The sequence below is a fragment of the Anopheles funestus genome, chromosome 2RL (genome assembly GCF_943734845.2).
Source record: "Anopheles funestus chromosome 2RL, idAnoFuneDA-416_04, whole genome shotgun sequence".
In the NCBI taxonomy this organism is placed as follows: domain Eukaryota; kingdom Metazoa; phylum Arthropoda; class Insecta; order Diptera; family Culicidae; genus Anopheles; species Anopheles funestus.
In genome coordinates this window covers 41,224,754-41,251,359 of record NC_064598.1, presented here as the reverse complement: position 1 = coordinate 41,251,359, position 26,606 = coordinate 41,224,754, and the positions used below count along the sequence as shown (strand labels likewise).

The 26,606-nt window shown below is 39.9% G+C and overlaps 1 protein-coding gene across 4 annotated transcripts in view; it reads right to left on the bottom strand.

Annotated features, from left to right (window-relative positions):
- Window positions 1-26,606, bottom strand: part of LOC125761700 (protein eva-1-like) — a 105,893-nt gene that overhangs the window by 3,980 nt on the left and 75,307 nt on the right. For 2 of the 4 annotated variants that reach the window (XM_049423138.1, XM_049423136.1), the window contains 6 exons: window positions 12,984-13,122; window positions 10,731-10,880; window positions 9,979-10,122; window positions 9,417-9,698; window positions 3,186-3,436; window positions 2,790-3,105 (listed from right to left, as the gene is read on the bottom strand). In XM_049423138.1, the coding sequence (XP_049279095.1) occupies window positions 2,790-3,105; window positions 3,186-3,436; window positions 9,417-9,698; window positions 9,979-10,122; window positions 10,731-10,880; window positions 12,984-13,122 (1,282 nt within the window). The remainder of the gene's footprint in view (window positions 1-2,789; window positions 3,106-3,185; window positions 3,437-9,416; window positions 9,699-9,978; window positions 10,123-10,730; window positions 10,881-12,983; window positions 13,123-26,606) is intronic. The other 2 variants (XM_049423139.1, XM_049423137.1) reach the window with 1 other exon arrangement.

Here is a 26,606-nt window from a genome sequence, read left to right as displayed (position 1 = left end):
AAAATATTGCTCTAAGTGAAATGGTGAAAAATTAAAGTCAACGCCAGAACACCCATTCGGAATAATATTGGGCCAAAAAACAAGGTGCGTTAACTAAAATGGCACAATAACAGAATGTTGCAAGATGGCTAACATCTTAAGCAGCAGGTAAGCGCTTTAAAGCGAGGCTAAGCATCGTGGGAGAATGTGTTTTATTGTGAGGCTTGTAGAGCAAAGACCAACAAAACATAATAAATAAAGAATGATTTTAAGCAGGTTTGCACACGGTCAAAGCGTTTGTTCTACGCTGTATCTTTAGCGCGAAAGAAATGCTTAAAGCTCGTTACACATTTTTCAATGGAAAAAGCCCGTGCCATAGTTTGGAGAGGAAAAAGATGTACATAATTTATCGCACACAAGCACAAGTGGCTACATTTTACGCTTCACCAGAGCGTGCTTCACTCTATCTGCAGCTCATTAGGAAGTTTTAATCTGTAAAAGGGGTCACTATCGATGCTGTTGGGTTGATTTGGACTTGTTAAACATGCTACCGAACGTTATACCGTTTGCTGGTGGCTTTAGCTTTTAGTGTTGACAAGGAACAAACTCATGGAATATTCATGTACTCGTTCAGGTAGAAAAAGTTATTCCCAATACTGTAGTCTATTTACTTCCTATCGTGCGTATCGTATTTTTTTTTTGGTTCGATTGCTATCTTTGTTTAAAGAAGCTATAGTTCCGATAATACATATTCGCTTTGACATGAGAAGCTTTTGATGTTGTAAAGTTCGGGAATAATTTCTTATTGAATATAAAATTGTATATATTTTAATGGGATGGACTTTATGATTTCATTTTAAGCTTTTTCTATTTTAATTTTGCAAGTAAACTTCAAAAGGTTTTCTTCAAAAATTTGGGTTTATTTAGAACAACGCATAGTTATTATTTACCGCACATATATGAGACATTTCAACCGATTCCATTTCTACAATTATCGCAAATTCAAATTAAATTTCCATCTTTTAAGTCCAACAATGATATGAGTCATGAGTCATTTCCTCAACCATTAAAAGAGCATTTTGATTAAAATTTTTATTATTTATATGGAATATTATTCGAAATGAATGGCTCATGATATATGATTTCCTTCTGATCCCACCAACAGGCGGAGAATCACTTCATGTCATTGATAACTTAATTTTTTTTGTTTAAAGTTTTTTACATATCCTGGCCCAAAAATTTCCTGAAACAAGCCACAGTATTCAATCACAATAAAAATTGAAGTAATGCTTCCCGAAATGATATGTTTTTGACATGATTTTGCAAGAAAAAGTAAACAAATGAAAATGTCCATACAATAGTGCCAGCAGCAAATAGTCTAAGCAATTAATGTGATATAGGAGATTTTACGTTTCTGCCCACAATTTACTGGTGGCGTCAGATTTTGTTAGACGTCTTACTAGTATTCTCAATTTTTATATTGGATTCCAAAATATATTATTGGGTGTACAACTTAAAAACCGGAATTTTTTAGCGAAATTTTATGCTTTATTGTGGAAAAATCTTACAATATATTTTATTCAAAGTATTGCCAGTCAGAAGCTATAACATTTTCCCATCTTTCAGGCAATTTATTAATTCCATCCCAAAAAAATTGCGCCGGCTTGCCGGCCAAAAACGAATCTATCCAATTTCGGATACCTTGCTCTGAAGTGAAGCGTATTCCGGTGAGGGCGTTTTGCATCGAGCGAAATAAATGAAAGTCAGACGGAGCAAGGTCCGGACTATAAGGCGGGTGGGTCAAAACTTCCCATCCACTATTTTCCAAATAGTTTTTGACGGGTCTTGCAATATGCGGCCGAGCGTTGTCGTGATGAAAAATTTTAGCATCGTGTTTGGTCGCACATTCCGGGCGTTTTTCGATGATGGCACGCTTCAAACGTATTAATTGTGTTCGGTACAGGTCACCTGTGATCGTCTGACCCGATTTCAACAACTCATAATGTAACGGCCCCTTCTGATCCCACCAAATACATAGTATAACCTTGGCGCCATGGATATTTGGCTTCGCCGTTGATTTGGCTGGTTGGCCGGGCTTCACTTATGACTTTTTGCAATTGCGATTGTGATAATGAATCCATTTTTCATCCCCAGTCTCGATCCGATGACAAACGATAACTTTCCGTAGCAGTTTTATTTGCTAAAAAATGACCCAACAGAACCTCCCGCAAATGCTGTCTTTTTCTCCAATTTTCGAAGTTATTCATCGTGAAAAATAATAATGATGCACACAAGATAAAATTGTTTTTTTGACTGATTTTGATAGCTGTCAAATGTACCTTCAAAATGACATATACATATATAAAGTTCGAGCTTTCACCATATTTGTTACTTCGGACATCTAGCGTCAAATTCCGGTTATTAAGTTGTACACCCAATAGAAAGGAATTATCTATTTTTAATCTACCTTGCGTTTAAATTTATGAACTTCATTACTGAAATGTTTGATGAGTTGTAGTATGTGCAATCAGGGTTACAATTTGTTTTTTTAAATGTCAAATGATGAATAAGAACAAAGTTAAACTATACAGGAACAGAATATGATTTGCATTTAAATTGCGCAATAATACACATGGCTAATCATCAACAGTCTACAGTCATCGCCACATTATATTACGATGCATTTCTGTTCAGAATCCACTACAATGTTCTTGTAGTAAAATTGCATTTAAATGACTTCTCCGATAGACTGGCACAGTACGATAGCAGGGCAGAAGAATTGGCAATACAGCGGGAATCAAATAACTTACCTATACTCGAACCCAACTGCGATGGCATGATGTTGATGGGACCGCTAAGATATCCCGGCGGCTGGGACGTACTCATGATGGCACCCATCGAGCACGGCGGTACGAGCATCGTGGTGGAGGTGTGTGAAATGTTCGACGGCCCGAGATTGCCGTACGGTCCCGGTGACGGTGTGTACGGTCCGTAGCTCTGGCGAGATGCAATACCATCGTTTCGAGACCGCACATTCGTTGGGTGGCAATCGTGGAAAAAATAGCCACACGCCGGAAGCGTAAAAGCGTGAAGAGAGCGTGCAAACGGTAGACAGGTTTGATTAGACTGTGGCGACCTTCGTACCGTACGCCAGGGAAGGATCCGGAGGCAACGGGCGGGTAGAATTTCCGCATACGTATACTTACATCGCTACGCGATACGCTCGGCACCGGCAGTGGCGTTTGCAGATCGATATCCGCATCGATTTCCGATATATCGTCGGTGAAGCCGTTCGGTAGCGTTGTTTCGCCGGTGTTGGAAGTTTGGAATTTATCGTCACCGTCCTTTGCCGTCCGGCGCCGCTGCACCACCAACCGACCGATCACGATCGACACGCAGAGCAGGATGGCGACCGTAACTGCCACGATAAGGTAAAGGTAGAACTTCTCCTGATTTTCTGCACGGTCGACACACAAGTTGTCATCAATATTTTATGTCGCAGCAGCACGCCGGTAAGAAGAAGTAAAGCGAAACAATTGAAAGAGTCATGAAAATAGAAAAAATAAGGGGAAAATGTAAGCATGAAGATAGTAAGAGAAGCAATACAAAAGCTCAAGGGTATAAAGTCTGTTTTGTTTTCATTCGAAATCTCGTTTGGTGGAACTGCTTTTAAAGGTGGTTAATATTGTGAACTATGTTAAAACGCATATACCAATCACCTCTTATTTATCAAAATAACTTTTTTTTTATTCCACTCTGATCAACAGTAAACAATGTTCAGTGGCCCGAAGTCAACTGTAAACGCTCTGTATTTGCTTCATGCGCTTCAAGATTGGTACCGACACACGGCTGAGGATAAAGTTATCGTTTACGCATTGAACCATTCATTCTAAATAAACTGCTCTTACAAGCTGGTTGTCTTGCGCAGGTGTTTTGTTGTGAGTGGTTGATATAAAAAGGAAAGCGAAGAAAATGCGCCAGTATGCGCTGTGGAAATTTTATTCATATTCTCATACCGTTCGGAAGTATGAGTTTTTTGCGATTGCTTTCCGCTCTAATTAATATGAAAATAATACCAAGTTGAGCATTAAGCGTTTTGCAGGCATGTTGAATAGCTCTTCATTATTATCATAAGTGGTTTTGCCTTGATTGACATGATTTATCGCCCTTTTTTATACATAAAAGCTTTTCATTACATTCGTAAAGTTGTGGATATGAATGTCCCGTTGAATTATATAAAAAAATCGATCGAAAACCATCCTTAAAATTTGTTCAGTAATGTTCCATTAGCAAATAACACAGCCCTACAGGGTTGAAATATTCAATCTCATCAGCAACGTACTTACGCTTCAAAAATTGACGAATGTCCCACCAAGCAAACAAAACCGGATAATCGTTTCGATCACCATTCGATGGCTTCCAACCACTTACACCATTGGGAGCCACACCATTCATAAAATCATTTCGTTCGGACACACCCGGATTCTGGACCGTCGTTCCCGCACGGTGTACCACAACGGTCGTCTTGGAAATGTCGACTAATTTCTTGTCCGTACGAATGCGAGTCGGTGAATTCGGTTCATTACGTGTTTCGGAGAAAACGATGGGATTTCGTTGATTAGCACTGCTTTCTTCTCTGCCAGCGATCGATCGTCCTGATGCCGGATGGCGTGTTTGTGTGTTACAATGGGAAAGTTAGTGTGAAAGGGAGAGAGTTGGTATGGGAGCTTTAATTCCAACGGCAAACATACGATGGTGCCACCGTAAACCATGCGATGGGTTGGCGTTCGTGATTTTAGGTGTGTCGAATCCGGCAAAAAGATGGATTCCGAACCATTTTGGGTGAGTAGCGTGTCAAGAGGCAATCGTACTGCAAATGAATAAGGTGCAGTATGTGTTTAGGGTGCATGTGTGCCAACAACGCAAAGTACAAATAATTTACTTAAATCATAGAACAATATTGAAATCGAAGGCATGATCATTAATTTGAGCAAGTAAATTAATAATGCTCTCAATATCCAGGGCTGAAACATTTATTATTTACATTGATGTTTCTTACACAACAATTCTTTTTTTTAAGCATTTCAAGCAAAAATTCACCCAGATCAGACCCGCTGGATGAAGACATTAAACTTTCAGGAAAAAAATACATTAGCTGCTTAATCCTAGCTTAAACTATGACCCTTTAGATAAAAAACTCAATTTGAAGCATGATTGTTTAGAACAACCATGTATTCAGACCTGACCTTCATTAACACTAGAACTTCATTTTCATCACATTATTTTTTGGAGTTAAACAATCCTGAGGTAGTTGAAACATGAGTTTTATATTTATAATCTATTTCTATTTTAAAACGCTTGGTAGTTCTAGTGTTAAAACATAGGAAAATGGATCTCAACATTTCATTTTTAAGCACATGGATGATCAGCCTCCAGGTTAATCAGACTCTGGGTAATTCCTTTTATTGTTGTCTTTTTTGTACAATGTCTTCATCATTAAAGCTTTGATTGTTAATTTCTATAAGCAATTATAGTGAAATATATAGTTCCAAAGATTAACAAAAGCTAACCTATCACAATAGCAACAGTTTGCCGGTTTGGTTCGATAAACGAATGCGATGTAGCTTCCCAACGATCCCAACGTGCCAAGAATGCAAGTAGAAGGATTAGTGCGAAAGCATACAAACAATTCAACAGTCAATCCTTGTGCACGGTGAAGGAAAAGTGATGGAAATTTTTAATTAATTTTCTCGCCTTAATTGCATCAGAAGAAACCGGTTCGGTTTGTGAAACCGAACAGTAGTAAGTTATTTAGCAGCCAGTCAAGCTCTGTTTGCGCGTGTGTGTGTGTGTCTGTCGGTATGCTGCTGGCAAGTTTTGTTGGTGTGTATTTTCTTCCCTGCCCTATTATACCATTCGTGGGCACAGGAAGCTTTTCGCTAGCAAAGAACTTACGATTCTTTCGAGTGTGTTCAGTGTTTCTTAGAATACGAACGAACAGGAGTGCAGGCTCACACCGCGGTTTGATTATTTTCGGTACATCCCGGTGTTCCAGGTCGAGCACTCGCTCAACGTGTGGATGGAAACACTTAGTAGAATACATAACGGCATTACGTAACCTGTCACGTAGTACATCTTCAAATTAGCCTGGATTTTACCCACCGTGGAAATGAGCGCCATCTACCGTCTCTAGCGCAACGGTGCCGAAGCACTAATTGGTTTATGCTCTCGCCCGGCACGGGTTGGTTTTGGTAGCATGTTAATTTACTGCCAGCCCTCCCCAGCCCTTCGGAATGTGTACGGACCAGGCGAGTGGCCAAAAGGTAGAAAAAGATACTGTTGGCATGTGGACGCATTTGCGCCAACGGTGGCAGAAAAGTGTTGTACGCTTTGTAAGCCATCTGTTGGCGTAGTAACGGACTCGCTGGTAAGGGTTCTTACTTAGGAGAGCTCTTCAAACAAAGTTGACCGGTAGCTCCTGTATTGTTTCTGGTCAGCTGGTACGTGCCACGCCAAGGTGAAGGATTCACAATGTGCTTAGTGTACGGTGTAGTGTTATGCTCAATTTGCTATACAAACCATTCTCTAAGTACATTTGTGTTACCACGTTGCAAATGGTTGTTTTAAGACAAATAAAACAAAGTGTGCTTTATGGGATTAATTTTATAAATAGAAAATATTCGTTTCTACCGTTACACTTGCATAACTGTAATGTCTGGAAATGGAATGTTTAAACAAAATTATCATCCATTCTACTATTCAAGTGGGTTTAAATTACTTTTTATCGAGCAACTCATGCTACTGCTACTGGGGCAAGGAGGAGACATGCGCTGAAAACGATCATTAATCGTATTACGATGCCTACCAGAGCATCTAAAGTAAAAGGATCTATTAATCTTCGGCGTGTTCCGGAGCAATTGAGCAGATGGTTTACCAACAGAAACCACCGCTCGGATAATGTATGTATCATTAGCTCCATTTGCCGTTGTCGGAAGGTGACTTCTATTCCCTGCAAACAAATCTCGCCTCGCCTCTTCCCAGGTATGGTCTGTACCATCGTTATCGGAAGCAACGAAGAAATGAGCAGACTGTTTCCTGTGCCTCGGTACAACTCTTCAACCTATAGCTACAGCTGCCAACGGGAAGTTTAAAGCAAACACCAAACACCGGTCAGTGACAGGACAGTGACACAGTCAGGCACACGAATCCAGTCCATGTGGACGCGTGGGAAAGGCAATACCGTTCACCCCCGTCAGTCGGTCAGTCGGTGCATCCTGACAATGTGGCCAGTACAACAGTCGGTTTCCTTTCGTTTTCCATTTTTTTGTTTTGGTTGTTGTTGCTATTCCTTTTGCACTGGGAACCGGGAATTATAATACAAACTTGCCAGCGAGGATGGGGCGGATGTATTCAGCGAATGGAAAGGGGAGATTGTCGCACTGGCCCATCGCAGGAAGCTGGCACGATAAATGGTTTTCCGGCCGCCTGTTTTCATTCCCAAAGCACTGTTGGTGCTGCTTTGGTGTGTCCTCTGAATGCGTTTTTTCTCTTCTTCTTGCGTCGCTCTCTCTATCTCTCCCCACTAACATCCCACTAACAACCGACGGTGGGTGACACAGGATGAGACAATTTATTTTGGCCACCGGCAACAGCAAAAGCACCAGCGACGGCTTTAACGGCTTGCTTGGGAATTTGCTGCACACAGCAAAATGGATATTTTTCAGCTGTATAATAGCCTGTCCGGACTGTTGTGGTTGTCGGTTTCGGCAGTTGCTGTCGGTGTGTATGCATTTGTGTGTTTGTGTACGGGTGTACCCTGTTTGCTTCAACTTGGTTGGCCCATTTTCTAAGCAGCCTTGCCCCGGTTGGTCGGTCGGTCGGTCCCGGTCGGAGAGAAAACGTTCGCTCGTTTGCTTGCAGGGGACACCATTAATGCAATCGAGGTTTTTGCCTGTGTGCTTTCGTCTGTTTTTTTCCTATCAGCCTCGTTCATCCTCAACTCAATCAGTGTACCCGTTGAGGTATTGGACTCGCTACAAGAATCTACATTCGAGATTTGACTGCCTCGGGCACACAACGGTATAAAGCGGGGAAGCGGGTGAAGTTATTCACAAGAAACACTTTCAAAAGGTTGAGAGGCTTCTCACCGCTGGAGAGACTGTAGTAGCAGCAAAAGCGAAAAAGGGAGATTACTTGGTAGGCGAAACTATATTTTCGCCCGTTATGCGGTTGATTGTGACTTCTTGAATCAGTGCAATCTTGTTTTGGGTGAAGCAATTGAAGCACCGGTTCAACAGTGGATAGTCAATTATAGGTAAATTGCGAATGCGAACGCATCGTGGTACGGAGTGAAAGTGATCTCCTGTGAATTAAGGACTCTCCTAACGAAACGATTCAAAAACTGATTTCTGTCGTTCATCTAAATTGAAGTCTTTAAGGAATAAATTATTACTTTTACGCTTTACTGTGCTATTTCTAGGGTTTCTGGAAAAAAGGTGAAGAGCTACTTCTGAACGCACAATTTTGCTCTTTACCATGAAAATTCATTATTTCATGGTCTAGCTGTCAATGGAGGCGCCTGGTGGTTGTTGTCGTGAAATGCGCTACTAAGCGGAAACTCATAAAAATGCGTTGGAGTTTTATGTAGTTTGCATTGTTCGATGGTTTTGTAAAAGGTTCCTGAAACTGCTAGTTAACGTCATGCAACTTGTCAGAGTGTCGGGTTACGTTGATTGAACAATAAGTGTCAAATGAACGGTAACCGTACCGTACGCTTTGTACCAATAAAACGATGAACAATATAGCTACAGCGTGAAATAGATTTCCGAGAATTTTCCGACTTATCGCGTACACAAAACCGTGCTGAAGCTCATAAACTTCCTATTACTTGCAGAGCGCTTGAAGAGTATGATGAGAATGAACTTTCATTTCGACCGATTTTTTCTTGTTCTCTTTATTAAATAAAGAGAAAGGGAAAAACTAAAAGCTGTAGTATACGCAAAAAACCATCACATATTTCTTTGTAAACTCTTCTAACAGTATTATATGGCTTTGAAATACAGTTGTTTTGAATCGATCTTTATATAGCTTTAACGGTATTGAAAAGTTTTTTTTTCTTTTATTCTTAAAAAGCATTAGAAAAATATTACACAAATTTTAACGATGGAATATGTTTCGATATTTCAGGTATATTGCACAGAAAACCAATCAGCTCGTTTTTCATCATGTGTATAATACATAACCGATTTCCCAAGCGAAGCCCAACATGAAGTGCATGAAGCAGATTAATTGTGCTGTAAACACAAAGCAACGCGCTCAAATTCAGTTGCATGTACCTAGTGAAGTTTCGAAATTTCCTTTTTAATTTGTGGCTTGGAAAATGCCGTCCAGCGAGATTACTAGGTAAAACTTACGTGGATATCCACTTTTTGACCTACCTCCGAACGAAAAATCACTATCGTCCATTATGTCGTGGATGGAACGGGGCGGTGCAGCGGCCGTACTGCTCGTTGTGCCGACGTAGATGGGAACGTCCGACACTCGACCATTGGTTGGACCACCCTGTAGCTTTGGTGCCGGACCAGGTGGCGCAGCGTCCGATTCGCGGAAAAACTGATCCTCATCGTACAGCTCGTCCTGATCCTGTTCGAGGTCACTTTGCAGCGGTTCGTCCGGTTCCGGTGCAGCCTCGAAGCGGTCCTTCAGCACCTTTCTAGGCACTGTGGATGAAGCAGAAATAAACATGCACGATAAGCACACCGATGCGTCACGTTTCATATGGTGGTGGTTCAACGATTTGCAGCTGCCTGTTCCCGAGCAACCAGAGCTGAAGCCGGGGTTGGAAAGTTTTATCAGTCCTTTTTATTGGAACCACCATCACACCGGAAACCGGAATCCCAGCGGATCGGTTTTCGGGCGTTGGTGTTCTTCCGAAAAAAAGGGAACAGTGCAACGAAGTGCCATATGTTGTACGGTGCCCGTGTTTGCCCGTATACTAACCGCATGTGTAAACAACTTTTAAATACATCCTCGAATCTGGCCGGCATGGTTTGCCGAATGTTGTACTGTCCGCCGAAAGTGTGCATTTCCGCCGTCCGTGACACTTTTGCATCACCGTTTCCGTCGCGTACGAGGCAAGACAATCTGTGGAAGAGGGAATGAGAGTAGAGAGATAGTGTTAGAGAAGCGCAATGGTGTTGTGCTTCACCATTTTATGGCATATTCCGATGGGATATGTTACCGTTACCAGAACACAGTTGCACATTTATTGTATCGGATTGCGGAAAACCATTCCAATTCCTTTCTCAAAAACCTTTCACCATTCTCTTCGGGACATTCTCCTGTTTGCCTTTTTTTTTTTGTTTTATTTTTTGAAATGGCAGCCATAGACGGGAGTACCTGTCCGAAGAACATCGGAACGAGCAGTGGTCGGCGATGCGGTGTTTCGTTTCCGATTAGCTTTGGTGTGAGAACGGTCCCCGGGGGAAGGATTTTCCTTTCTTTTTGGAGTCGTTTTTTTGTTGTTGTTGCGAGAACCCGTTTTTGGAGAACCCCCTTAGCTGTCGTAATGCATGACTTTTTCCAGTGCCTTTTCCATGTTTCTAGCCGAACTCTTACAATCCCACGCCAGATTAGTGTTCGGCACAAACCCGCAAGTGGTAGTGGAAACGCGTAGCGGGGTTTTCCGTTGATTCGACTTTTGAAATAGGACACTGAATAAGCGACCGGTTTCGAGCGAGCGTGATACTTACTTTCCTCCTTTACGCCCTGCGGTTGCGCGCACTGAAGACTTTCGTACTCGGTTCGACCGTAATTCGCACTGTAGATTGCTATCCGGGAGTATGGGTTGCAAATTAATTGAATTACATCGTTTTCGCAAGCGATTTTGCTCCGGAACTCGTCTGTAATTGAAGACATGAGGATGTGGTTAGAGTGGATTTTGCGAAAGGTACCCGTACAGAAAGCATTGCTGGTACAATGGGTTTGAGCTTTGTGCCGCAGAGCAGCACTAATTAGCTGGCAGCGTTGGCAGTATTATTTGCCATTGTGCAAAAGATTTCATTAATTGATTCATCAAAACGCTGGCGATATGGGTACCAATGTGTTAAATAATACGATAACTACTGAGAGGGTTATATTTTTTAATGGTAAAAGTTTTAGGATATTATTTGGGCAAAAAGAAGTCCTCAAAGAAGATGCAGATCAGTTTCCTTGGTTATTATTAAAGCATATCTTTCAGGCATCTTAATAAATCGTTGAAAGTATAAAATAATCATATGAAGTTCTCATTTCGCTGATTTATCATAATCATCCAAATTTTCTAATAAGACAAAGAGAAGTAAATTAAAACTAACGAAACACAAATGAGAATGTAGAAACAGTCAAATTATACTAAAGACAATTAAACACAAAATGAACTAAGTTAGGCAAGCATTTCTTTTTTATTGAAATGTTGAAGAAATGTGTTAAAAAATCATAAAACAGAACGAATAAAAATTTGAACACCCGAAAAGTGTATGGTGTCTAATAGTGGAGGATCAATTTCATGTAACACAGGTTGGCATATGTTTACTGAGGTACACATTGTAGATAAGTCAGATTCAAAAGAAAGATAAAGTCAAATAATTAGATTAGAATTCATAAGGAAAAAACTAGCAAATATACAATATTTAACTATCAACTTAAGCAATAAAAGTAATGCAGGCATAATTTGATTGATAATCAGATGGAAAATCTACTCAAAAATGCAATCGATCATTGTATTGCCTCCGCTACTCATGTTTCTCGGTTATTTATGTTCTTCGGCTATTCATGTTTCTCGACTACTCATGTTCGGTTTCATGTTCAGAGATTGTTAGGAATCTGAAGCTAGTTTTTATGATGATAATTAAAGCAAGACTACCTCCCCTTGACTACGACTTAAGAGTATTAAACATTTTCGGTAAATAATATCACGATAAGAAGTGATTTTCTTATATATTCAATATAATTCTTATAAAAGTATAGGCAAAGAAACAATCGGAAAAATTGTAACCATAACAGAAAAGTATATGAGATGCCGACAAGTGATAAGCAAATTGTCCAAGAAAGTGATTACAATGAATTTTATTTAATTTCAAAGCCAAATAATAGACATGTCTACAATTGTTACAATAAGTTTCAAAATTGGTCATTCCTGTTACATTTGTCAGTTTTTCAGCTAATCAGAATCTGTACATCTTTTATAAGGAACCTATGTTCTTCTTCAGGTTTGTCTTCGAGACGAGAGGGAGAGGTGGGGTCAACATTTATCTGTGTGCAGTGATTTATTCAAACACCATAAACGATAAAGTTCACTTGCTAGTCGAAAGGACAATCAGATGCTAATATTGCTCTCACTCGGTTTCACACAACTCGGTTCACATTTGCGGTCAACTGTGAGCTTATATTGACTTAGATTTTACCGTTTGCTGGGTCGGTGGTAAAGGTGTAATTATTTAAATTCTTAATGGACCACGCCTTACGCTGGTTTGGTGGTGACAGGCTTTTGCATGAATTTTGCATCAGCTGGCTTCGGACCAACCGTACCAGGAATAATGCTCCATTCATGCACTAGACATTTATGAGCCCGGGACATGATGACAACACTGATAAGAGCATCTTGCCATTCCGGGGACAGGCGCAAGATGGACGACGGCTAAAACGATTAATGGTGGCAGGTTCAGCGAAGCAAAAGGCGCACGACATATGAGCTGGTGACAGCACAAACGCTTTTTAGCTGTGTTGGTCAGCATAAATCTGATCAGCTCCTTCAGTGCCAGTGGAGTTTGTAACAGACGCAAGTTTCACTGGATGGGGGGGAGCACACTTTGACCTAAATCTTGCGCTCCCTATCCCTCTCCCACACGCCCACCAACACCCGGGTGACTAACTTCCCGCCCGAGCATGAGCCCGGCCATGCTTTCCAGATTTTATCGTGTGTGAAATTTATTGAGCAAACGATGGCGCAAAATAGGTGTACTTACACGGTCGGCACTTGTAGGCCACCTCGACGAACTTCCGCTGGCCCGGGCACGGATCGCCACCGAAGGTTTTTGGCGATGCGAGAAACTTGCAGTGGCGCTTCTTTTGGCATGCTTCCACGACTGTTTGAAGCAACGAGTACTGTAATGAGAACAGACGGAAAAGCAGAACAGATATTTAATGAGGAGAAGAAGGATCCAGCACGAGCGAGAGAGACTAACGACCGAACTTTGGTATGATTTCAAGAGCTCACGGATGCATTAGTTGCAGCCGGAGGTAGCAAACACTCGAAGCAGACTAAACGACGCAGTGTTAACGATTGCTACTCTCGTTGCGGTTATTTTAAAATTGAAATTTATGTCACATTAAATGTTTCATTTTCTTGTGGATTTATTCTGGCATGGCGTCTTGTGTCTTCTTATGTTTAGATAAAATGTTTCAATCGATAACACAATGACTGGTAAACTATTTTTATATACTCGATATTAAGATTATCCTTTTGCTTTAGCAACAAGCTGCTTTTATATTGGAGACATATTTTTACAGAATGAAAGTTGGAAATGCAGTTAAATTTGATTCCCAAGAATATAGTCACAGTGTTGCCATCGAAAAAATGGATAAGTCTATTTTAAATATTTATTTTAATTTAAACTTTTAAAAAGTATGGCAATTTGTACAGAACCCAATTTTAAACTGACGGATCCTCATCAGAGCAAGGCATCTGTTTTGGCGTATATAACATTGTATCCGAAGCATATTTTCAACTACGCCAACCATGCTCGCTATGTGTAGCGGAGTTCGTTGCAATCTTTTACGCCTTATTCATCATAAATTCTTCTCCTGCAGACGATTTTTTTATATTCTCCAACAACCTAAGCGCAGTCGAAGCATTAACATCTGTGAAGGTTGTTAAGAGCCCAGAATACTTCGTAAAAGAAATTTTAAAGGTCCTAAGCTCATTGTTTGGGAAATATTACCGTATATCTCTTGTTTGGTTGCCTGCCCTTTGTGGCACAGTTGGCAATGAAAAGGCAGACCAATTGGCCAAAAACAATGCTTCGGAAGGCTCTTTTTCGATAGACCCATCCTATCTCATGAGCACATGCGTCCCCCACTGATTCTCTGCATGACTCGATGGCAGAATTCGTGGGACACTGGTGATCTCGGGAGGTTTTTTTATTCGATCACTCCTAAAGTGTCCTTGAGGCCTTGGTTCCACGGCATTTCAGGAGATCGTGCGTACATTCGAATGATGTCTAGACTTAGTTATAATCAGTTCTCGCTCATCTCCAACGCTCATCTTCAGCGTAAAGAACAGGTCGACTCTAAAGTATACGGCTGAGGTCTCGGTTACCACGACATAGATCATCTTCTATGGTCTTGTGTGGATCACGAGGCTGCTCGACCCAGCTTGTTGGACGCAGTCCGGGTCATTGGAAAGTTACCGAACATTCCGATCTCGGTACCTCGGTTGTATAAATGATGATGTATGAATGGATGAATGAAACAAAGTATGAATTGTAGTGTATGTGAGATTAAGATAAGATGTATGTATAAGTGTAGTAATAAGGATAGTTTGTAAGTAGTGCGTAAGGTCAGGTCAGTCGATTATTGAACGTCAAACAATAAAGATACGTCGGTCAAAACGCAACAAAAATTTGGCGACGAGGAAAAAGCGAGTAAAATGTCCCAATTGATAGGAACAGTAGAGCCCTTCGTTTTGGGTGAATCGTTTAACGAATATTTGAGTAGAATCAATGTGTTGTTCGAAGTCAACGAGATAGAAGCAAAAAAGCAAACCGGATTGCTTCTTACGCTAGGCGGAGCGTCATTATACAAAGTCGCCAGCAAAGTGTGTGATCCGGAGGAACCTAAGTTGAAACCGTATGAAAAGTTATGCGAACTGTTGAATGCGCATTTAAGTCCGGTTATAAGCGTGGTAGCGGAACGGTTTAAGTTCAGAAATTGTCTCCAGAAAAGCGAACAAGTGAACGAGTACGTTATCATGCTAAAGTCAGCGGCTCAGAAGTGCAAGTTTGGTGCATTTTTAAGTGAAGCGCTACGTGACCAATTCGTAGCGGGCATCAAAGACAACGAGTTAAGGAAGCAGTTATTGAGAGAAGAAGATATATCCTTCGAAAAAGCAACAGCAATCGCACGCACCTGGGAAGCCGCAAAAGAAGAAAATGAAGCCATGAAAGTAAAATCTCAAGTCGGAGAAATGGCAGCCGTACGTCGAGCAGTATTGGGCAATGGTGTTAGAAAGCAGCAGCAGCACCCACACTATAATCAACGTCAGCATCCGCAGCAAAGATTTGGAGATCGTGTGCGTAAGAGTGAAGCGCACTATGATCGTCAGCAGCAGAGATTCGGTGATCGTGTGCGTAAAGACGAAGCTTGTTATCGGTGTGGTAGATTACACGATCCGCACACATGTCCGGCTAAGGAGTGGACCTGTGTTGCATGTAAAAAGACAAGACATGTGTCTACGTGCTGTAAGACCGTCAGGTTCAACGACAGGTCAAATCGGGTCAACCATGTGTCGAATGAAATGAACAGCAACGAAGCTGAGAGCGTCGAATTGGAGGTTAACGGAACCAAATTGTTGTTCGAAATAGATTGCGGTGCATGCGTTACAGTCATTCCGGAATATATTTATAAGAAATATTTCAAAAAAGTGCAATTAGTGGGCACGACAGCGTCTTTTTTTTCGGCAAACGGAAAAAAAATTATTCCTCTTGGGAAAATAGCAGTAACAGTCAGCGTGAAGTCAAGCACAATACAAGAGGAATTAGAAATAATAGTGATACCCACGGATCAACGGGTGAATCCCTTGTTAGGAAGAAATGGATTGGATTTAATATTCCCTGGATGGAGAAGTACATTCGCATTAAGTCAATTAAGAAATTCGGTCGAAATAATTGATGAATTAAAAAATTAATTCCCGAAAATTTTAAGCGAAAATCGCAATACTGCAATTGAAGGATTTGAAGCAAATTTAGTATTAAAAGAAAATGCGTTACCAATATTTCATAAGGCTTATACGGTCCCATTCGCGCTTATAAAAAAGGTAGAAGAAAATTTGGAAGAATTAGTGAGACAAGGAGTATTTTAAAATCAACAGTAATTTAGCAATTGAAGATGAAATATTGTATTTTGATGATCGAGTTGTCATACCTAATGCACTTAAACACAACATATTGGAACTGTGTCATTCTAATCACGAAGGAATAGTACGAATGAAAATGAAAGCAAGAAGATCAGCCTGGTGGAAACATATGGATAAAGATATAACAAGTTATGTGCAAGGTTGTGAAGTATGTCAGGTAACAAAACCTATTCCAAGGGAAGTAGTAAAAACAAAATGGCCAGAGTGTAGTCGTCCATTTCAAAGGATCCATCTTGATTTATTCCATTTTGATAATCAGAATTTACTCATAATAGTGGATAGTTTTTCAAAGTTTATTGATGTTAGAATTCTGAAAGGGTTGAAAACATTCGACATAGTAGAAAATGTGGAGTCCTTTTTCGCCTATTTTGGTTATGCAGAAGAAGTTGTAACAGACAACGGTCCCCCTTTTAACTCAGAAAATTTTAAAGCGTTTTTAGAATCGCATGGCACAAAAGTACGAAAGTCCCCACCATACCACCCACAGTCTAACGGGTTGGCCGAGAGAGGAGTAAGGACAGTGAAGGAAGTTTTAAGAAAGTATCTAATTGATCAAAGATTTAAGGCTTTGCCCTTACAGAGAAAGGTTCATAAGTTCTTGATAAATTATAGGAACACGCCAAGTACAACTACTAATGCAACCCCTTCTGAGAAAATATTTTGTTATGTTCCACATACTCTCATAGGAAAAGTTAATCCAATTAAAGAAGAAATAGGAGAGAAAATTACAACAAGGAAAAAGAATAACAATACAGATTGGTATAAGAACACAGTAACACAGATAGAATTTCTTGAAAATGAACAGGTGTTATATCGTAACCATTTCAAAGAGATTGTCAGGTGGATACCAGCAAAAATACTGAAAAAAATAAGTCCAGTTACATTTTTGATAAACCTAAATGGAGTAGTGCGACTCGCGCATCTCAATCAATTGAAGAAATTCGTAAAAACACAAATGGTACACTGGGAAGAAAAGGCGATAGAACCCAGGAGGAAGAGAATGAGAAGTGAGTCAAGATCACCACCTCCTAGAAGGTCCGATAGGTTAAAAGGACAACCTAGATTAAAATACCCAAGATAAGTAATTAAAAGCAAAAATCGTAATATAAGTAGGTAAACGTCGTTTAGCGGGGAGAATGTAGTGTATGTGAGATTAAGATAAGATGTATGTATAAGTGTAGTAATAAGGATAGTTTGTAAGTAGTGCGTAAGGTCAGGTCAGTCGATTATTGAACGTCAAACAATAAAGATACGTCGGTCAAAACGCAACATGAATGAGTACGATGTATGAAGGGTTGGATACTACATGGAAGAAGTTGCATCGACCGACGTAATGAATCAACAAATCAGCGAAAAGGGAGCAGGAATTCACTAACGAGAAACCCAAAACGATCAAGACCCTCGCTACGATCAGGACCTTGCATATGGACTACGGTACTTTTAGCGATAAAACTCCCGGACCTCGGTAAGACCTTCTTTACGAACACAACTCTGAACTGGATGACGGAATAACATGCAATAATACAACCGAGCAAACCCGGGATTAGGTGCCCTTTCATGGCTCGCAGGAAGAAAAGCCTCGCAGTTATGTTGAGAGGTGTTTCTATTTTATTTGTAAGTTAGGATTAATCATTATGGCCTTTTGTATATGAATTAAAAAAATTGTTAACCATTTTTTTAAATATTTTTTTTCCTATTTTTTTTTACCCCTTCTTCACATGGTTTCAACTGTCTAATGGTATCTGCTTGGGTAACCCGTGAAATTAAAACAAAAATACTTTTCAGTAACTTTTTATTTTACTTTCGTTAAAAAACATCCCTATCACATCATTAGGATTTCTGCATGGGTCTGGGTTTTACAAAAAAAACATTAATATTGTTTTACTTTAGAGTATGAGTTTGAGGAAAAGTTGAAGCTTTAAAAAAAAGGGATTGTACATGAAAATCCTATTTGCTGTGCTTTAGGCAAATGATGTTTTTCTTCATGAAATGGTTTACATTCTGTGTGCCAAACTTTTGCTCCATAATATACCATTGTTTTACCCAAGCGCGCTCAACAAACTGATGAGATATTTGAAGAATATGAAATAAATGCTCTTATAGCTCTGGCAAATGTGCCACCTGCTTTCAATTGATAACCGTAACCAGTGCGGCAACGGTTTTCTTGGAACCGATTGCTCAATCACGCAATCAGCTTTGCGATTTCATGCCTTCGTAAAAACAAAACGGAACAACAACCATCATGAACCGTTTGTCGGTAAGCTGCAATAGAACATAAAATTCCAGCTGAAGATTGAACAAATCTCGGTACGGCTTGCTCAATATTCGTAGCCATACCTTTGCGTTACATTTTCGGGTCTGTTAAAGAGTACCCCATTCCCTCAGAATGAGTCCCATTTTCCAAGACACACTCCAGCGTTCATGTGTCCCATGGAAAGTGTTGTCGTGCGAGATGATTCGGTCGCACCTTGGTTGAAAGCACGCCGTATAAGGATTGCGCTTGCAGGCGACACAATTTTCCCTCGACTCACGTACATCCCAAACAACATGTTTTCGGTTGTGTTTTGTTTGTCATTGCTTGCTGTGGCTTTACGGTTCGTCATTTGTCGCTACAATAAACCACACACGATTTCCACGATTCCACCCGACTTACAACGGCGCGCCACCAAGGTGTAACATTCTGTGTCTTGAGGTTCCCGCTGTCTGAAGCAAGGCTAGTGTTTAGATTTGCAAATCACCTACCTACACGGTGGTGGGCCCTACCCTTACATTGCCCGAAAGGCATCACATTCCTTAGAGAACAATGGTTTCCTAGCATTTTCTCAGCAGCGAAACAAGCAAACAGCAATTTAAAGTAGCATCTTGAACAAAGCCGCTCAGTTCGTTGGGAGGCGCAAAAAAAAAGTTCAGCCCAGCAACAATTATTTGGCAATAAACAGCACGCCCGTGTGGCCAATCGAAAAGCTCCCAATCCTTAAGCGGGGTATGATGATGCGAACCCGACGGACGGGTTTCGTGTGTTTTGTACCGCACGAAACGTACGATTCGCTTCGAGCAGTTTCCCGACCAGCTTGGGATTATCCATGCCACACTTCATCGCCGAACCAGCGAACCAGCTGTTGACAAGATAGTACTAATTGAGATAAATGCTGTGCTGCCAGGCGCTAAGCTACGCAACGGGCGCGTGTTTTTTGTGGTGTTGGGTGTTGGGTTTTTGGTGTTTCGGTTTTTCGACGAAGCAAAACCATAATTCTACACAAAGGCGTACCGCTAGCATATGCTGTGCTAGCGTAACAGCATGCCTATTTTGTGGTGGTATGTGTTACAAGCATATTTTCGATAAGCTTATTTGTTTGGTGTTAATGGAATTTTTGGGTGTTTTAGCATCGGTTCTATTATTTGCAACAATTGGTATACAAGCCACATAGATAAGTGAGCAAAGTGCTGAGTTGAAAGTGAGGGAAGTTAAGTTAAGGAGAATAAATCTATGACATTAATAGGAATAATTATGACTATTCTAAGATAATTCTTATCACATATATGCAATTTGTATGAAATGGTGAGTTTCTTCTCAAGATCTCAAAATGCTCTGCAGGGTTTGCAGCTCATTTTTAAATTTTATGTTATATTCCAACTTACACATTACGATTTGAAGACTTTGTTTATTCACTTAAAAATCTTTTAAAAAGAATAAACGATTTTTCTTAATGTTAAGCCTCCAAACCAATTAGTTACTACAAAAACCAATTAGAAAAAAATTTCATGTTTTTTCAAAACGAAAATGAAAAGCCTGCCAACCGAAATAAATTTTCCATCGTTTGTTGAGATAATCCTTTACCGAAATTAAAAACATCAAACTGCCGGTAAAGAACAAATCACACTGAAATGAAAACCCACATAAGCTCGCTACTTAAGAATCAATTAACTCTTGCTTAGAAAAGCTCACTGCATTTAGAGTAACGAGCATGTGGAAGTTACAAACCAACATTAAAGTGTAAACAGTATGAAATTGAAGAACAATCTGTACGAAAGGATCATTTCGTAAAATATGTTTACGAATTAATTATACTAAAGAATGATTTTTTAAAGTTTCAAAAGAAATAAATTAGGAAACAATTACAAACATCTGTCTAATGTAAACTAACCTTCATCAAATACACAAACATAACTTTAAAACTTCTAGACAACTCACTATAGCTTATCCTTGTGATGGTTGTGGTTGTTTAAATTTTATTTAAATGTCTGTTTCCAACATCATTTCTCTCTGATAAAACATAGTATAAAACATAATTTATTACAACTGTATAAATCGTATAACAATATTATTAGTTGAGTGTTAACCAAACCTACTGAGAAAGAACCCTGATGAACTGCAGGATTCATGTGAAATTATTAAAATATCTGCATACAGTTTCATTTTTTCTTAATAATTTCAATTAATGTGCTTTCTTTCTTTGGAAACTCTTTCGCTGAACAAGCTTATGTAAATGTTACATCAGCAGCACAATTTCCCTTGAAGAAGGAATCTTGTAAGCTGTTTCTGTGTATTTTACGTCAGGCAAATGAATTGCATTATTGCATAAGCTTCAAACGCCGATTGTCGGAACATTTCCGATATTCATGATTCATTGTCCAGAGTGCAACGTTACGCTCAATGTATTCTCGTCCGCATTTTTTTATGTTTTTGCATGTTTAACATCATTTCCGCTGGGACTTAATTGCAAGATGAAGGAAAGGTGTTAATATTCCGGAAATTACTTCCTTCCGTTGGTGCGTTTATTCATGGAGCTTCTTTGTAGCTTCCTCGAAGGAATAAGTACATTTCAAGGTCAAAAAGCATAGGCCTGGCATTGGGGCTTTATGCTTGGGTGCAAAACCGCAACACATCTGGTAGGAAATGCGTGGGAACACTGCCTTACTTAGTCAGTTCCTATCCACCGTGTCGGGGCCCGTCAAGAGCTTTTAGAGCTGTGCATAATTTAATAGTTTCCGAAAGCGCATTAACGCTGTTGTGATTTGACCAAAGTTTGTGCATTTTCCGAGAACGGCCATCTTGCCGGAATGAAGAGTATTCCTGTGTCCGAGCCACTTAGGTTGGCCGAGACGGTAGATTATACACTCTTTCAAAAGAACGACCGCGCCAGCAATGGCCGGATGCAGATAGCCAAATAACAACAAAAAAGCAGAACTTATTTTGTACAATGCTTCTTGTGAAATGGAAGTTAGACTGTGTGGTGTGGGACGGGTTTCATGATTTTCATATCTGCAGAGAACATTCCGGAAGCTGCATGTCCGGCAAAGGGGTTGGTTAGCAGCTTCCATTGCCCGATGTCACATCGTTGGCAGAAGGTCGATTTTTCCGTGCCGTAGGATGACCGTTTTGCTCCAAACCAGCCGTCAGACACAGAGCGGATTTGTCTAACGAGGTACTAAATGGGAATAAAGTACCATTCTCATGTGCCGGAAGGCACAGATCGCATTAGTGCAATGGATGCAAGTGAGGCGACGGTGCACTAACATGCAACATGCAAGCATCGTATAAGGATTACACACATCGTAAGGGCCGGTTAATTAACTGGATAAAACTTGTGTTAAATAACGTTATCGCTTCGGTAAAGCTTTCGACAAAACAAACATATCAACGTAAAAATTAAGAACCTGAAATGTTATTTCATTACTCTTTAAGAATTTGATGCTATGCTTAAAGAGAGTGTAGGAAATATTCATACGCATTAAGTAAGGAAAAGTATCGCTTTAATATCATAATTGTCTCTATCGATCGTCTTAGTTCTGATAAATGGACAATGTCATTAAAAGTATTTAATGAAAATAAATGTAAGAAAAACTGTAATTGAGCGTTTTTTTTATCTACGAATCACAAGTTTAATAAGGCCTTTTCAAAGGAGCATTCAATTGGCAAATATTAAGTTTTGATAAAATGGTAAATGTCTATAAATTCCCCAGAAAGAACGTTCATTAAAGAAAGTTAATTTTGTGGTATTTTTTTCAAGTCAGCTGGTTTATCGGTTTTGGAAAATTATTATTTAAATTATTATACGATTTAAACAAAATTTAACCCTAATATTAAACTTAATTTACATAATGTTTCAATTAAAAATAAATTTAAACGTTTGGAAAAAAATCACATTTGAATAATGTTTTACGTAAAAATGTTTTCATTGTTTTCAAATAGTCCTAAGTTTTTCTAAAAAAAAAATGATTTAAGAAATAAAAAAATTAATTCAGATAAAAAAAATCCTCAGCATACCTACTGTACTGTCCAGTGGAACAAAAACAAAGTCAAAAACATACAATTTCATGCGCGTAATTATCGTGCTAACGCCAAACCACATTTCAACCACGGAAAAGACATACCGAATGAAAATAAAAATAAAACAAAACATTCCAATTGTCCTCGGTTTTTGGGTAGCATAGGGAAAATTCGAAGATAAAGACAGCATCACATTAACGAAACAGCGCCATACTGCGCGTTTAAATAATGCATGCAGAGTGTTTCCGCTCTGTGGAAGATTATCGCTTACGTGGTTTTTGGCATCGTTGGCTTTACGGCAAGTGTCGAAAGCAGACACTTTTCGTTGGTTTGTTTGTGCCGAACGACCAATTACATGGCACTGTAAGCTTTCAACCGAACTGCCCAGCGAATGGTAAGGAAGGCAACATTCGTAACGTTTTACCACGTTTCGCCAACACATCATTCGGAAGCATCCAATTTCGCTTTTGGGTTTTGCTTTTCGTTTTGCTGCGCAACATAGTATAATTGACAACCCCACAGGCCTATTGGTGAAAAACGAACCGGCAGCCCGGTAAGCGATGGAATAGACAAATGCTAACGAAGAAAATGAAATGTTCAAATGAAGGAACGAAATATATCACTCGCTGTGGGTGCTACAGCAAAGGAAAGCATGAAAGCAACACAGAAAATAACCACCGTAGAAAATGACGAAACATGAATCAAATTATGTTGCCTTTCACTAACGAAATGCTTCATTCGACTGGTAAGAATATGCCGCTAAAACAAACGACTGTCAATAAGAGCGACGATTGAGCGCACAAAAAGACATTTCGCCTTTCGATGTACGAGTAGACGACAGCCAACGAAAAGCTCATATTCTTCCAGCTATACCCTTCACTGGGTAAAACGTTACCATTCATTTTCGCGCTTTCTCTCGAACACATTGGCGCTCTATGACTTTGGTGGCGTTTGTCCGTTGTTCGAAAGTGTCTAATTTGGTATTCATCAAAGTCATCCACCGTGTATGCAATTCTGGTGTGTTCTTGCTTCAAATCACCCCACTGTTCATCGTCCCGTCGGAACATTTATCCGATTAAAATGCGCTTGCTCGAATTTCTGCTGCCGGACCTTCCGCTCAATCGAAGCGAAGGAAAAATCATTCAAGAAAGAAAAAAAAAACAGGGACGTAAAAGCATGACGGACACCAGCAGTGCTGACGCAAGCGGGTGGATATATCGTTACAGATCCGGAAGCGGGAAATAGTGGTGTGGTCGATGGGTTGCACGGGTGGATTATTCCCGCATTTTGAGGACCGTTTTTCTTTAGCTTGTTCATTTCCCCATTCTACGCTCGAAAAAGTTCACAAAAAGGGTTTTTTTGGTGACAAAAATGGATCTAATACGATGATTGTGAGTCAAACGAATCAGTCGGTGGCACGTCCGAAGAACACAATCTTGTCATAAATCGGACACTTCCGTTTCATCGACATTCTCGCACGAACGGTCGGGTGGATTTTTCGTTTTTTACGATACGGATAAAAAACGAACACGACAATAAAAAAAACTTCTTCATCTGCGTTTCGTACATAGTTCAACCCCGAAAGCTCGCCCGTTCACCATAAAAGCACTCCCACTGTGCGACCGACACACGTAGAGCCAGTCAAAATACAAAAAAAAAATGAAGGAAAAATTGAATAATTTCCACCAAATGCAATGCTGCATCTTGCCTGTTTTGGCTTTTTCTTTCTCTTGTTATTCCCTCCCCCGGTAGGTGCCACTTGCGCGGATGGATAAATGCTGAATCGTGACGATAATTTGATTTGGATTATTGGATTCAAGTAGATTTAATAATATTATGTTCGGTGCTTCATGGAGATTGCTTCCTTCGCACACAAACACACAAACGAAACGCTCACAGCTGCACACGAAGTGTGATAGTTTGTGATGTGCTTAGAATTGTGAGGGTTTTTTTTTTGAGTTTCCTCGCATATTTTTCACAGCTGTGACAGAATGATACAGGATTTGGTGGTGATCGGTTTTTGGAATCAAATTCAATTCGCTTCGATCTGTTTCGTATTGGCCGCTTGTTGATTTTGCTTCAAAGAAAAACTTTTCGTAGGCAATCGGTTGATGTGGGTGCATTCGAATAAAAGCGTATGATTGCAATATGGTTAAGAATGTGCCATACTTCGTATTGCTTTGGTGACAGGATCGAAATCTAAATGCAAGAACAAACTTTTTAGACCACCTGAGATAGAGAAAGTACAGTAATTATTATTTTGTTAGATAAAAAAGAAAGAAAGTATAGAAAATGGAGTAAAACTTTGGATTGTTTTATTGTTATAGGGTTCCCAAGAAATATGTAAAATGATTTTTTTTGTGAAACATATTTTGGCAAAAAAAAAATACGGCCAGACCATTCTTCAAGAGAAAAAAAAATATTTTGGAAAAAGTTTATCTCGGGTGTGTTAAATTGGATTTTCAATAAAGTTGGAGATCGTTCAGATTTTTAACATCTATAGGACATTGGTGGTGTATGTGTTAAGCGGCACCAGTTCCACACGACAGGACCGGGTCCTGTCAAATCCCATCTGGACCGTGTCCTCCGTAGCAAGGACTTACTATTCGGCTACGTGATAAAAATAAGTTTAATTAGCCAGAAAAAGCCGGCATGACCTGCAAGGTCGTTAACTCAAGAAGCAGAAGAAATTACACTTAAAGTAAAAAAAACTGTGCACCTGAATGCTAATGTATAAAAACAGACGACGAAGGATCTAATACAGATTTTTCTCTCAATAATAAAATCGTGAGGAGTGTATACTCAAAGATTCAATCAATTTTAAAAAAAAATTTACTAATATTATATACTACGACCACGAGTACTTTATTTCTTCAGAATATTTTATCTTTTCTTTTCCAATATTAGAGTTTTATACTTTAGTTCCTATTTTTTACACTTCGTACCATCGTGAGTTAAATATTTTTTCACGACAAAGTCATACAAACTTTCATAGTGTTTGTACCGATTTTGCAGTTTAAATGTGTCAATTAATTTTTTTTAAAAAGGTTGTTCTTTGTTAATATAAGCATAAATTATCAAGTATGATGTAAGCCCACAAAACCTAAAAGTAAACTTTTACATACAACAGTAGTAACAAGAAGACAAAACTTTAAACATTATTTTGATATAATTTTCAAACATTATATAAAGTCCTTAATGTTTTATAGAATCCCAAGGGACCTATCTTGGGATAATGGCGCTATCTTATTTATATTAAAACTTTCACTTCAACCATGTACCAATCGGCAATAGCAACCTAACACTCCGATTTATGGTTAGCAAAGCAGATTATCATCACACCTGGGTGACCTCAACATCGGCAACCAGAAAACAACTTGTTTCTTTTCGGATCGATTATATCGTAAGTACTTGTTCGAAGTAGTTTCTGCAAACGTGCCATACTTTGCTACCGTGTGCTGCGCTATTTCCAGCTTCTGCTGCTACTACTACCTGCTGGTGGCAACCAAGCTTTCCCCCCGCACGGTGAACATACTTCGAAAGCGCATTTAGAAAAGCGTTTTGCATTTTGCGCACAAAACTGTTACAGGATTGAGTCATAATCCCTCGTCCTAAATCTGCTTCCTGGTTGGATTACGGTGCTTAGCAGTTACGAATTTATGTGCACTTTTCCATCGATATTTCACTCCGTTCCGTTGGTAGGGTGATAAGCCCGGAGTGTTGCTGGATGGGCAGGGCCAGGGTTGGAAGAAATAAATTGAAATATCGAAAACCCCATGCTAAGTATCACTGCCATCGCGGATCGGAACCCGGCCAGAACCGCACCGAGTGCCCGTCGATCAATCGCAACCCGATTGAGAGAAAATGGGTAAACGAAATTTACGCTCACCCGTCCTTACAGGCGAGGGGCGTTGGCCAAATGTGGAACAACATGGCGGGATGTGTGTGTGACGATCGTTGTGCTGATGCGACGGAGAAGAACGGTTGATAAAAGTGTTGCATATTTATGGCTTACGGAACCTTGTTTTTCCCGCTTCCAAGGAACGATTTTGATGTCTGGTCCCGAACGGAACGGAGACAGAGTGGTTGCTGTTGGGTTTGAATGCGTTACGCTTGTTAAAGGTTCTTTTCAAATATAGCGGTGTACACCGCAAACCGGTCCGACGAATCGACCGGTTGGGCTGG